We start from the raw sequence: 13,992 nt of genomic DNA, 5'->3' as shown, positions 1-13,992 counted from the left end.
AATTTGCCAGCCATGGGGTCTGGACAGTGATCATTGTAGGTCCAAGGTTATAAAGAATGAAATTTCAGTAGACCTTTTCAGGGAAATTATTGGTCTAGAATTTTCCTATTTCTGTTCATTTTCCCCACTCAAATGAGCTAAAAATGTTGGCATTACTGCTCATTCTTTCCTGGTTCTTCCTCTCCTTAATTAGTCACTTAATCCTATTCTCTCTCCATACTGTCTTTCACGTCTCTCCTTTCCTTTCTGTCCTAGTAATAGGCTCTCATTACTTAATATCTGTACTACTGTAAATCTCTTTATACTGTACTCCTGTACATTTCCAGATTAATATTCCTAAGATATTAAGATAGATATTACCTCTCCATGCCATTCTCTCATCCAAAAACCTGAAACAGCTCCATGTATCCTGTAAGATGCTTAATTTGGCATTTCAGACCCTTCACCATAGAGTTCTCAACATAGCTTTCCAACTTTCTCTCCTATTCTTCTCATCTGGAGCCCCTTAATGGAGCCAAGCTGGTCTTTCTACCATCTCCTAAAATACTTTCCTTATTTCAATAATTTAACCTTCATCTTTAATTATTCTCTTATATAAACCCTCTACTTCAGTGAGATTGATCTATTAAGTGTGGTCTAAAAATGTTCTTTGCATTTTCATCTCAATTAACTGCCTTTGCTTATTTGGGTCCTTCCATTTGGAATGCCCTCTCTCTTCCATGTAGTACCTGAATTCACCTACTTCTTCAAGGTCCCATTCAAGTTTCACTGACAGACTCTGTATTAGGAAGGAATTCCCTAACATCCCTAACTAGTGGTCATCCAGGCAGCACAGATCTCTAGAAATGTGAAGCTTAGTACCTTACAAAGCAATCCATTATAGAGAGCTAGTTGTTAGGAATGGTTTCCTTATGTTTCAATGTTATGTTGAAATGTGCTTCTCTATAGTTGTTCCTAGTTCTGCTCTTTGTAGTCCAGCAGGAGCAAACCTAAGCCATCTTAACCATGGTGATCCTTCATATAGTTGGAGGCAGTTATCATGTCACCTTAAGTCTTCTCAAGGCTAAACATTCCCTATACCCTTTAATTAGTTGTGTGGTACAGCTTTGAGTTCCCTAATCATCCTGGTTTTTTATGAACCATTTTTTTCTGAACACTGCCTTGTAATATTGCACCAAAACTTGGTTACTAAAAATGAAAATAATATTTCAGATGTGGTCTGATGGCAGAAATTGATCAGACTGTAATCTCCCTTTTTTTCTGAACACAGTGCCTCTCTTAATGCAGCCTAAGATGACATTAACTATTTTTGCCTGCCAAGCCTTGGTGTTGATATGTATTGTATTTGTATCCACCAAAATCCCTTTTCCTTTTTCACATGAATTGTTGTTTAAACACATCCTCCCCATCTTTTATTTCTGTACAATCGATTTTTTCCCAATCCAAATGTAGACCTTTCCATTTATCTTTATTTAGTAGCATCTCTTAGATTTGGCCCATCATTGCAGACTGTTGAAACCTTTTTGAGTCTCAGTTCCTTCATCCAAAACATTAGCTGTCCTTCCTAAATTTTTATCTACAAATTTGACAAGTATGCCATCTCTTCCTTCATCCAAGTCATTGATAAATAATGCCAAGGATAGAGCCTTGGACTACTCCAATTCAATCAATCAATCAATCAACAAGGTTTCATTAAGTGCCTAGTTTGTGCAAGGCACTGGGAATTCAGACAAAAATGAAGCAGTCCCTACTCTTAAGGACCTTACATTTTATCAAAGAAAACCATATGTTCATATATTGGTATATACACAATAAATATTAAGTGAATATAGGATAGCTTAGGAGACAGGAGGGCATTTGCTGTTGGAGGGACCAAAAAGGTTTCAGATGAAAAATCATGTTTGAGCTGAGTATAAAAAGAAGTAAAATATTCCATGTCCCTGAAGTGAGGAAGGAAAGAATATTACAGGCACCCCCTCTATGTCAAAGGTTCTTAATGGGGTTTTTTTGCAGGTATGTCATGGATCCTTTGACAGTCTGCTGAAACCTATGGATCTGTTATCAGAATAATGTTTGTAAATGAATAAAATAAAATACCTAATGGGATTACAAAAATAAATTAATTATTTTGAATTTCAGTCATCAAAATATGAACTACTGCCTATGCTGACCCGCTTTCTTTAATTATTGCTCTTTGGCTCCAGTTATTCAGTCATTTCTAAATCCATCAAATGGTCCACAGTCCTTCTTGTCCCCAGTCATGTCATAAAAAATTCCATTAATAGTTTTGCTGAGCTGCAGTTCAGCTATGCCTGAAGTATCCCTATGATTAATCAATCTTAGTTGCCTGTTCTTCAGTTGTTCCTCAGATACTTGTCTTCACTAATCGCTGCAATCCCAGTGATCTTTCTTTAAGTATATAGGACTTGTGTTTATACTACTCATCTGACTTTTAAATTGTATCTTGTATTATTTGTTACCATTTAATATGTCTAAATCTTTTCTTTCCATTTTCATTGTAAACTCCTTTAGAATGAGGTACTGTATTCATTTTTGTTTTGTTTTTGAGGTGGGTCTTTGTTTTTGCAGGCAATCCAGGTTAAGTGATTTGCCCAAGGTCACACAGCTAGTAATTATCTGAGACGAGATTTGAACCTGGGTCCTCCTGACTCCAGGGCCAGTGCTCTATCCACTGTGCCACTTAGATGCCCAATTTTTTTAAAATTCCCCATAGCTTTTACTTTTAACACAGTGTCTTTATATATAAGCAATGCTTAATGCTTTTGAATGAATGATTATTTTATAAAGTTTTAAAGTTATAACATGGTTGTGTTACAATACTTTTTAGTTTCTTAATTTTTACTTAATTTAATCAATGAAGACTTAATATAAATAATAATAAGGTGGATCTGTAATTAATATCCCAAATGAAGAGTAAAAAGAAATAGTTAATATGGCGGAGCGAGGTAGGGAGCAGGGAAAGCTGTTAGTAGCTCACATTTATATGGAACTTGACAGTTTACAGAACTCTTTGCAAATTCTGTGAGTTACATATTGTGAGTATTCCTATTTGCTGATAGGGAACCTGAGATGTGGAGTTACTAAGCAAGTTTCGTACTGTGACATAGCTACTAAGTGGAAGAGTTGGGACTAGAACCCAGGTCTGCTAATTCCAAAGCCAGCTCTTTTACTGCTGTTCTTTGCTGCTTCTGTTCTGAATGAAAGGGGTATATGTATGCTGTTCCTTTAAATATTCCTGTGCGTGTGTGCGTGTGTGTGTGTGCGCGCGCGTACGCGCTCACTCACGCCCACAAAGTCTATTTCATACTCCTCTATTCTGTGGTTTTGTTCAAGAGAAACTGAATCCATATTATAAAAGGAAGAAGAAATAGTAAAGAAAAATGTAAATAATTAAATGCTATGGGCATAGCTTGTCTCTGCATAATGGACTTAATAAAATAGGTAAAAATTATTCAGAACTTTAAAATTTGAATAAAGGAATCAAGGTTTTGACAATGGACTTTACAGCAGAATTCTATGGTTAAACTGTTTTTTTCTCTAGTACAAGGAATTTTATGTTGAATAAAATATGATCTTAACCTGAAAACTTTCCTACATTCTTTTTTTAAATATTTAGAATTTTATTTTTCCAAATTACATGTAAAATACAAATTTTGACATCAATTTTTTTAAAACTTTGTGTTCCAAATTCTCTTCCTCCCTCCTTCTCCCCCCTCCCAAGAACACTCTGAAGTTAAACTTAATCCTGACTTTTTTTTTCCAAATGGATCTTACATTTCTCTGTTTAAATTAGCTTTTGCTCTTTACCTGATTAGAAAACATAGCTTCCTTTTATATTTATCTCTTGGGATTTTATTGATTTGATAATGGTCATATTAAATATTTTTTATTTATACTTGTTAGGTTTTATGAAAAAATTTAAATTACTCATTAATACTTGCATGTTCAAATTTTATTATTCTGAGTATTATTTGTTTGGGGACATTTAAATGACAATTACGAGCAAATTTCTGAAAATACAGACTAGAATGTGCTAAGTTTTCTTACATTAAAGAGGTTAACTTTTATAAGAATGGCTAAAACGCCCTTTAATTTTCTTCAAGATTGTTAGTTCAATAATCTCTGTATCTGGTTGATGTTTAAAAGATCTTGTGTCCAATGTTTTGGCCAAATTCTAGTTTGTGAAATACTTTTAATATTTAGTGCCCTGAGTTCCATTTTAATATCCTATATTACCACAGGAGACATCTTAAAATATTTTACCTTTTTCATAATGGCATTCACAATATGAATATTAAACAATAAATACATTTTTCATATATAAATCCCTGTTTATGAAATGGCCAACTTCACAATACAGAAATGCGAAATTTTTAAATAGTGGTATTTGGAGGGAGCACTATTAAAAGCAGGGGTCTGGGAATGAAATAGCAGATAGTTTCTTTCCTATTTCATTATTTCTTTTTAAAATGGGTCTTTATTTTACAATCTTAAAAATATCTCACTAATCTGCATTTTGGACAAGTCATTTCCCTTTGTCATAAAAAGGAAGGGTGCCTAAATTTTGTGATCATTATTTATTATACTTATGTTGAAGACAAAAGTGATTTAAAATGTGACTGCATTGATTTTACACGGGTGATTTTTTTTTCCCAAGGAAATAGAGAAACTGAAATTAGAACTGAATGAAAGCAAACAGCGTATTGAACAAGCACAGCAGGATGGAGCAAGAGCCAGAGATGAGTGCATAAAACTGACAGAACTGCTGGGCAAAACTGAGCACCAACTGCACCTCACCAGGTACCCCCTAATCCTATTAAATGCCATAGCACAAATTTCGTTCTACTCCTTTTTTTTCCACAGGCATCTAGGCAGTTGTTACAGACAGTCTTAGTCATTCGCTTCATGCACAGCTTTCAGGCATATTAGGAAACGTGCAGACGTGGAAGCAAAACACCCAGACATGTGAATGATAAGTGTGGCTCGTATAAAACACAACCTTTTCATGTATAGAACTCACATAAATCAGTGATTCACTTTCAGAACAGGCAAAAGGACATACTTTGTGCCCCAGTTCTGAAAGACCTGGGCTTTAACCAGAGTTAACATTTTGGGGAGAAAGCTAGTTGCTTCTGACATAGAAATAGCTGCAACATAATGTGATATACAAGGTAAATTGAGAAGAGATATAAGATGTGAAATTTGAATTGTAAATGGTATGAAATTTAGAGATGAAACTGATTGCTGCTATTGACCCATTGAAAAATATGATGTTCAGTATATATTGCAAACATATTGTTACTCATATTGTGTGATATGAAGGTCTTTATTATAAAATGCCAGGGCCATGTAAATGGGTCCCCAGAAAGAAACAGAACCTTCCAAGAAACAAATATTCTGAATGTTTTTTTTTAAAAAAAACAAGAAAAGAAAACAATCAAATAAATGTATCGAATTATCCAAACCTCCACTTCAGTGGCGTCTACATATTTTGAGTTTGAACAAGATTTTTTTTTCATTTGCATGTCAAATAACAACATTCTTCATATATCTTAGGGTCCAGTTGGTCTTATAGAGACTCTTGCTATCTAAACACATACAAATCTTCATGATACTAAGTTCTAAAATCAGTTAGACAACAGCCATCCATTCACACTAGAATGTTGAATTTAAACTATGAAGTGGGGACTGATCCCTTTTACATTAAATATGACAATATAATTCAGAACACGGTACAGTAACAGATGGAGGAAAGCACCACTTGAACAGCCTGCATTTGGAGAGAAAAAATATTCTAGAGGTTGATGAACCTCCCAAAGTTTTGGGGTAGTGTTAAGATGCCTTTACTTCTGCTAAAATAAAACTTTCTTCAAAACATTTTGTTATGATAATAATCCAAATGGTATGCCAAGCTCCTCTTTACAAAAAACGAATCCAAAATCATACCATCTATACATGTGTGATATCTTGGAAATATCCCAATAGCTGAAACAATTTATCAGGAAAAAAATTGCTTAATAATGCAGAATAATAACTGTTTTAATGCAAATTTAAAGTAGTTGTAGAATCAGGAATGTGTCAGTGTAGTTTATATCGCTATTTAATCGTGGGAATTTTAGAATTTAGCTTCATCATGAGAATGTTAATATTATTTCTTTTCTGTCAGACTACTATTGAGAACCAACCATTAGTGTGTTAAGCATTGCTATCCTACAGAAATGGACAGCTTTTAATGTCTCAGTGCATCTGAGGACCAGTAAATAAATATTAATGCTGGATTTGCCCTTATACAATTCTGTCTTATTCACAGAGTTAATTTCAGAAGTCAAAGTCCATAGAGAGTTTCCTTGTGCAGTTTTTCCTTTGCTTGTATAGTCTGACAAGACCATTTTTTTCCCAAGGACAGCACATTAAGATGCAGCAACTGCTAAAAATGGATGATTGGCAACCAATTTCTTTGTTCTTTCTAAAGAATATTTATATCACCTTAGTACTTCATAAAATTGTTTTCTGTTGATCTTTATTTCAGCTGGCTTCAGAAAACAGCATACCTAGCTTCACAAAAAACAGAAGTTCTAGCAAGTTCTCAGTATTATTATTCTTAATTACAGCTTTCTTCTGAGTCTTCTCTACTTATTTGGCAAAATGAATGCTTACAAAATTGTAGGTAAATTAAAAATGCAGAATACAGACAAGATGCACCATTTTCATGCAAAACACAAGATTGTTGACAAAGTTTTCTACTCTTAAACCACTTTATTCTGATTTCTACGCTTTACCACCCCTACCATCCTTCTTTATTAATCCAGTATATCTACTTCAATGCCTACCACAAAGCCTTTCACACAGTAGGTGCTCAATAAATGTTCATTGAATAAATTAAATACATTCAGTTTGATGCTTGTGAACCTTTTTTTCTATTTCAGTTTAGACCAGCTGCTAAAATAACAAACTGCAAGGCAGGTGGCTAATCACCATATAGCTTCAACTTAAACATTTAAAACTTCATGTTCTAAACAGAAGTTCAAAAATGTAATTTTAAAACTCCATAATAAATAGTTTAACTATGAAAATGAATCCATTTCTTCAGGGGAGAAGAGAAGGAGATGGAGTGGAAATATGTGGATGATCTGAGGAAAAAAATCCCCACTTCTCAAATGTGATTTATACTTTCTTGCCAATGTTAAGGAATTTTCTCCTTGAAAGTTTGTGAAAAGCAAAAGACAGAACCTAGGAATTCATAATTTATTGAATGTAGTACCTCTGATATGCTGTATTTGGGTAATCAGGCTTTATATTAGCTATCCCATGTGATCATTTAGCAACAATCCCCATGTAGTTTAATAACTTTCCAGAAAGGCAAAGCCGTGACCTTCCATGATGTACTTGTAAGTTTCCAGGTTGGGGGGGGTGGCGCTTAAAATTGTTAAAAGGCTGTGTCCCTGCTCTATTCACTAGTAGAGGGTTGAGAAAGAGAATGAGAAGGATGAAGGAAGAATAACTAAGCAGAGAACAAAGCAGATTTGGGCACTTGTTAACTATGTCTACTAAATATGTCTTTTAATCTGATGATGATCTGAGTTCTAATTACTAGCTATAACCAAAGATTTTCCAAGAGATTATGCATAATTTATCTCTCTGGTTGCCTCTGTAGATAATGGAATCAGATACTCCACAGAGATACTTCGTCTGTGTGTGTCTCTAGTTGAAGGATCATAGATTTAGATCTGGAAGGGGCCTTAAATGTCATCTAGTTCAACCTTTCATTATATTTCAGATTAAAAAAAAAAAACTGAGACCTTGAGAAGTTATGTTACTCACCCACAGTGGTAGAAAGTGCTAGAAGTCAGATACTGTGATTTCCAAATATAGGGCTCCTTCCTTTTCCCAAAGTTTTAATACGTCCTAATGAAACATTATAACACTTGTTAGCCATTTGTTTAAAAAAAGGAAAGAAACAAACAAAACAGAAACAAAAACTAAAACCCTGTTGTGTGTTAAGGATTTCATACAATTCAGAATTCTTATAATAGGTTTCAGTAACAACTACAGTAATATCAGCTGACATTTATGTAGTGCTTTAGAGTATTCACAGACCCTTACCTACTTTAAGCTGAATGTTTACATGTTACTGCCCTCATTTTACTGATAAGGAAAGACTCAGGAGTGAAACAAATGCCTAAGTCTCACAACTAGTAAGGATAAGAGGCAAGGTTCCAACTCAGGTCTGTCCTGACTCAGTTTTATATTCTTCCGATTGTGTCCAGCTCATCTGAAGGTGAGACCTTAGTCCTGCTGAACACAGAGGTGCACTTAAAAATAAGGGAGGAAAGGATTGAGAGACTGAAGTAATTGGCACAAAGATTCTGCAACAGTCATGCATTTTACTCCAAAGGAGAGGCTTTTACCTGAAGCCCACTGACTCTGATTTTATAAGCAGCTGTGATAAGCTTGATTATCTAGCTTATCAGCTAAGTGTGTCTTCTGTAACAAATCAGAAAAAGTGGAACTGGGCTGCTGGAGACAAGTCTACATCTTAGAAAAATCACCATACTGCCTATGAGGAGAGTTGGATCCCAATCTTGGTTTTGCCATTAATTAGCTATGTGTCATTCCACTGCTCCAAAAGCCTTGGTTGTTCCCCATTGTCTACTGAAATCCAAGCTCACTCTTCTGACATTTAAAACCCTCTGTCACCTAGCCTTGTACCACCATTCCAGCCTTACCTCTCACAATCCTTTATGTTAAAGGGTCTTAACTTTTTCTTATGTAATGGACCCTCATGTACAGTGAAATCAGTGGTATCCTTTTCAGAATAGCTGTTGCCTACATTGATAATTTTTAAAAGGTTAATTTTCAATTAGAGATTAATGAAAATAAAGATGTAATTTTGTTTTCCTTCCAAGTTCAGGGACCTCCTGAAATATACCTACAAATCCCACAAAGGTCTTTGGACTTCAGGTTAACCTCACATCCTAACTCTGCTCTAGTGAGGCTAAGCTCCTTGAAATTTTCTTAACATACTTGGCATATTCCTGTCCTCTTCTCCTTTCTTATTCCCTGTATATGGAATGTTGTTCTCTTCCCTGTACACATATCAGAATTCTTCAAGGCTAAACTTAAAAGCCATCTTTTTTAATAGAACTTTTTCTGGTTATTCCATTCGGAAATGAGTGCTTTTTTTCCCTTTGAACTCCTGTAATACTTTGGTTTTTTCCCCTTTTGGCACTTCTAAAATGATGATTGAGTTGCATCAGTAAATGGATGTCCTGTATTATAACAATATTTATATGTATTCTCTGTGGTCTCTTTTCAATTGTAAGTTTCTCAAAGGCAAGGATTTTGTCTTAAACATCCTTAATTTCTCCACCATCCTAGCATTATGCTTGTAAAGAAAAAAGATATGCTGAAGTGTATGACTATCTATCTATCTATCTATCATCTATCTATTTCATTACATATTGAATGCATTTTAAGGCTTTGCTTCTCTGTTCCCATAAATCCTGGTCTTTGTATATTATTGAAGATGTATCCCTTCTTAGATATTTTTATTTAATAAGTATGAAAAAATACGTGTGATTTAAAATTTAACTTTTCTTGAGGTATATTTTTATTTGATTGGAGCAATACCCTATTACTGTTTTGTTTATAATTATCTCAGGAAGCAAAGTTGTGGGGGGGGGTTTAAGTTACACGGAAAATATCCACACTTAAATATGCATTCAGTTGTGGCTTGGAGAAATTATCAATAAAATAAGTTATGTTTTTTGTTGTTGGGGGGAGGGGTTTGGTTTGCTTTTTGCAGGGCAGTGAGGGTTGAGTGACTTGCCCAGGGTCACACAGCTAGTGTCAAGTGTCTGGGACTGGATTTGAACTCAGGTCCTCCTGAATCCAGGGCCAGCGCTTTATCCACTGCGCCATCTAGCTGCCCCTAATAAGTTATGTTTGACACCACTTTCTTTTATAATTAGATGATGACACCATTGATGATGTTCGCATACTTGAAAACATGAAGCAAGATGTCTTTTCTTAAGTTATTTACTTACCGTGAGGATTACCCAAAACTCTGCTGTCTATTATATAAATTAACAAAATATTATGTACATTCTTGTGGATACACATGTAAAGTCACAAATAGTTTAAATTTCAATAGCACTCATTTGGATCTCCAAGTTGTAAACTCCCTCAGGGCAAGGACAGTACATTATACAGCTTTGTATCTTCTACAATGCCTGCTTCCCTTCCTACATAGTAGTGGATGCTCTATAAATACTTATGATTGACTGTACTATTTTCTTTAAGATTAAAAAAAACAATTGGAAACATAAGTGAAATGTTTTTGTGTAGTAGAAATGACAGTTACTAGGTTCTTTAACCATGTAATAGAAAACCTTGATAAATTTTAGTCCTGATTTGAAATTTCCCAGAACAATTCTCCAAGGTCTTATCCTCTGATTAAGCTATTTAACATAATTTTGTTATTCTTTTCTTCTTTATATGGAAATGAAATATTTTCATGTACATATTTTGTTTTTAAAATTCCTTTAACATATTTAGTTTTTAAAGGTAGTAGATAAGATTAAACTTTTCTTTAAAAAGCCATAACACATGAGAGGATCAACTTATTATTTGTATAACCTACTAAATAATAGTTTTTAATGTTTTTCCATTATTCTGACCACTTATTGAGCCCGGTTTGCCTGTTCTACACCTGGTAACTATCATAAGGTCATATATAATCCTTAATCTGGAGGTAAAACTACATCCTCTTCCCAAACAGCATTTTTCTGAATCTCCATCTTAGGTCAAGAGGAAAATTCTGTGTGTGGCCAGGGAACACTGACTAGTTTCTCTAGTCTTTCTTCTGCTGTCTCAAAGACATAGAGTATGCACTCTTCTATGTTCTAAGGGCAGCCCATTAAACTAGAATAGCACCTAGGATATACATGGGCCTATACTTTCATTTTTTTGTGCCTCTCCATAGATACTATTTCTGTAAACAAGAGGTTGAATGATAGACAACTGCCCCAAACTGATGCAATGCCCTATATGGTTATTTTAAGTGGAATAGTGGCTTGATGTTATGAACTACATCAGTCAACAAGCATTAAGTATCTACCAAAATTTCATCCAGATCAATTTATCTATCTCACCCTGATTACTAGAGAGCTATAGTATTAATGTTTCATTGAAGTAGGAAACAGAATGATCAGTTGTCAATATCAATTATCAATAGATAGGATATAAATTATTAATAGGCAGATTTTTAGAAAGCAATGTCTTCAAATTCTTGCTGATACTCTTTGACAACTTTTGCTGCCTCTTTATTTTGTATAAAGCACATAGTTTGCTCTTTTTTCATCTTGAGATTTATTTTGAATCAGATAAAGAGAAGTTAGTTTTGTGTATGTTGATATTTTGATTTAAAAGAGATTAGTTTCTTCTGCTGTAATGGGAATAGGACATATTTATTCATGGAGCAGGTTAGGGCTGGAATGGGAGGGTGGTCATAGTTTAGCTCTTTTTTTGCAAGTAGGCCTTAGTTCTTTTGTTTAAGATGTGAATTCCCAGGAAATTTCCTATGACCAAGCTCCCAGTCCATCCCTAACCGGCTCCACACATAAACATGTTCTATTCTCATTACAGCAAAATATAACTCACCTTAAAATATAAATTTAAAAGCATATTTCAAAGCAAAATATAAATTAATTTTGGATTGCCTACTCTTAGAAATTAACTATATAGCCCTGCCTATTATAGATATAATAATTGAGAATGAATTCTAATCATGCAAAAGTAGCATTAGGGTTGGACACAGGTCCTTTCTAATGCTGAGATTCTAGGATTCCACGCTCTTAGTCCATGGATAAAGAAATGTACTTTGGACAAATATTCATTTGAAAATTTCTAAAATGTTGATCAGAGGCAGTGTGGTAAACTCAATGGAGATTTGGGTTCAAGTCCCACCTGTGGCACATACTGGCTGTGTGACTCTGGATAACTTACTTAGCTACTTAATGCCCCATGTACTCTTTTTTTTTTTGGTGAGAAATTGGAGGGTGGACTTGCCCAGGGTCATACAGCTAGTAAGTGTCAAGTGTCTGAGGTCATATTTGAACTCAGGATCCTCCTGAATCTACAGGGCTAGTGTTCTATCCACTGTACCACCTAGCTGCTCCCCCCCCATGTACTGTTAAATACATTCAGATAACCTACTTGGCAGTATTTCTTTGGTTAAGGAAATATTGAGTTTCCCTCACCAGTAATTAAAATAAATCAACAAAATCACAGGGCTGGGCAAACAAAACAAGGAGAAACAAACACAAAAACTTCAATGTGATTCTCTATGCAGATATTTCTCCTCTTTCCTCCTGTATTTTGTTCAAGCACTTTTCGTTCTGATGTTTCCATTTAAAATTAAGTTAATTTTTCTAGTATTCATTTCATGAATAAATTAGTCAAAATGTGTCAAAATAATTTTAAATGTATATATGTGCAACCAACGTCTTGAAGTCTGGAAATAGATGGCCTTGCTGCAGTTTTAAATTAAACGAGGCCTATTTTCCCTCCCCTTTCCAGTATCAAAACAGTCTGTCAAGAAGCCACAAAGGAAACAGACTGTCTCCCACACCTTCTCCTTCCCCTAACACACCCAACTTCCTCTGTATGATGCAGGTCTGTGCTGTCTTCTCCCTCCTGTATATTGTCAAAGCCAGTAAACCTGGTCTAGGATGGGAAAAGTTCATAAAGTATCAGAGGCAAGCATTTCATCCAAAAGAGGGCTCCTTTTAATGTTCCTTGGATCCCCTAATCTTTTAGGGTGATAAAAATCATCTCATCAAGCAATCAACTGATGTTCTGAAGAATCACAGCAACAGCAGAAGAAAAGTTTTTCTCTTCTCTATACTTTAAAAGAATATAGTGCTGGTGTCCTTTCCCAACTCATATTTGAAGACAAAGTTCAGTGAGAGAGAAGGGACTAAAACTCTATAAAGAATTAACCCAATGACCCTAATTTAGAATAGTTTTATTTAGAAAAAGAAAAAATCAGATATAAAGTGTTATTTAATGGTAAGATAAATAATAAAAAAATAGTCTTGGGCAATTTATCAAGTGCTTACTATGTGACAAGCATTGTGTTAAGCACTAGGACCACAAAGAAAGAGGGAAGCAGTACCTGCACTCCAGGAGTTCATATTCTCAGGGGCAAAACTTCATGAAAGAAAGTAGGGGTTCATAAGCTAGATTGAGTATATAGAAGGTCATCTCAGGGCGAGGCACTAGTAGCTAAAGGGACCAGTAAGTAAAGCTAGCAAGCAATTATTAAGTACCTACTATGTTCCAGTCACTGTGCTAAGTGCTAGGATATGAACAAAAAAAGTCAACAGTCCCTGCTCTCAAGGCTTTCCCAGTCTGATGGGGGAGACATGCAAACAACTATGTACAAACAAGACCTAGACAGGATACATTGGAGATAATCAGCAGAGTGAAGGCATAAGCCTTCAGGGTATTGGGAAAAACTTCTTGAAGAAAGTGGGGTTTTAACTGAGATTTCAAGAAGCAGAGATGAGGAGGAAGAAGAATTCCAGACATGGGGAACAGCAGATAAAAATGGAGGAGTCAGGAGATGGAGTGGTTTTGTATAAGGAACAGCAGAGTTCAGTGTGACTGGATAATAGAAGGGGAGTAAATGGTAAGAAGTTTTGAAAGGCAGGAGAGGGCCAGGTTATAAAAGTCTTTATATTTGACCTTTAGAAAAGGGGCCCACGGAATTCAAGACTGAGTAACTGTAGTCCGACCTGTGCTTAGGGGGTAACAGTTTGATAGCTGAGTGGGCAAGGTGAATGGAATGGTACCCAAGGCAAGGTGGGAGTTGAAGGAAGCTAGGGAAACTGAGAATTGGAGTTGCGAAGGGAGAACATTCAGGGTCCATGGGAGCTATGCCAGTGGAATGTCTGGAATCAGAAGTCA

The 13,992-nt window shown here is 35.2% G+C and overlaps 1 protein-coding gene across 1 annotated transcript in view; it reads left to right on the top strand.

The window, feature by feature from the left end:
• The window catches only part of SDCCAG8 (SHH signaling and ciliogenesis regulator SDCCAG8), a 273,954-nt gene that overhangs the window by 121,979 nt on the left and 137,983 nt on the right, over positions 1 to 13,992 (top strand). The window contains 1 exon segment of the mRNA XM_044005377.1: positions 4,679 to 4,821. Within this exon segment, the coding sequence (XP_043861312.1) occupies positions 4,679 to 4,821 (143 nt within the window).

Source organism: Dromiciops gliroides, chromosome 4 (assembly GCF_019393635.1).
Source record: "Dromiciops gliroides isolate mDroGli1 chromosome 4, mDroGli1.pri, whole genome shotgun sequence".
In the NCBI taxonomy this organism is placed as follows: domain Eukaryota; kingdom Metazoa; phylum Chordata; class Mammalia; order Microbiotheria; family Microbiotheriidae; genus Dromiciops; species Dromiciops gliroides.
The sequence above is the reverse complement of the archived record's forward strand: the minus strand, read 5'-3'. Positions and strand labels throughout refer to the sequence as shown.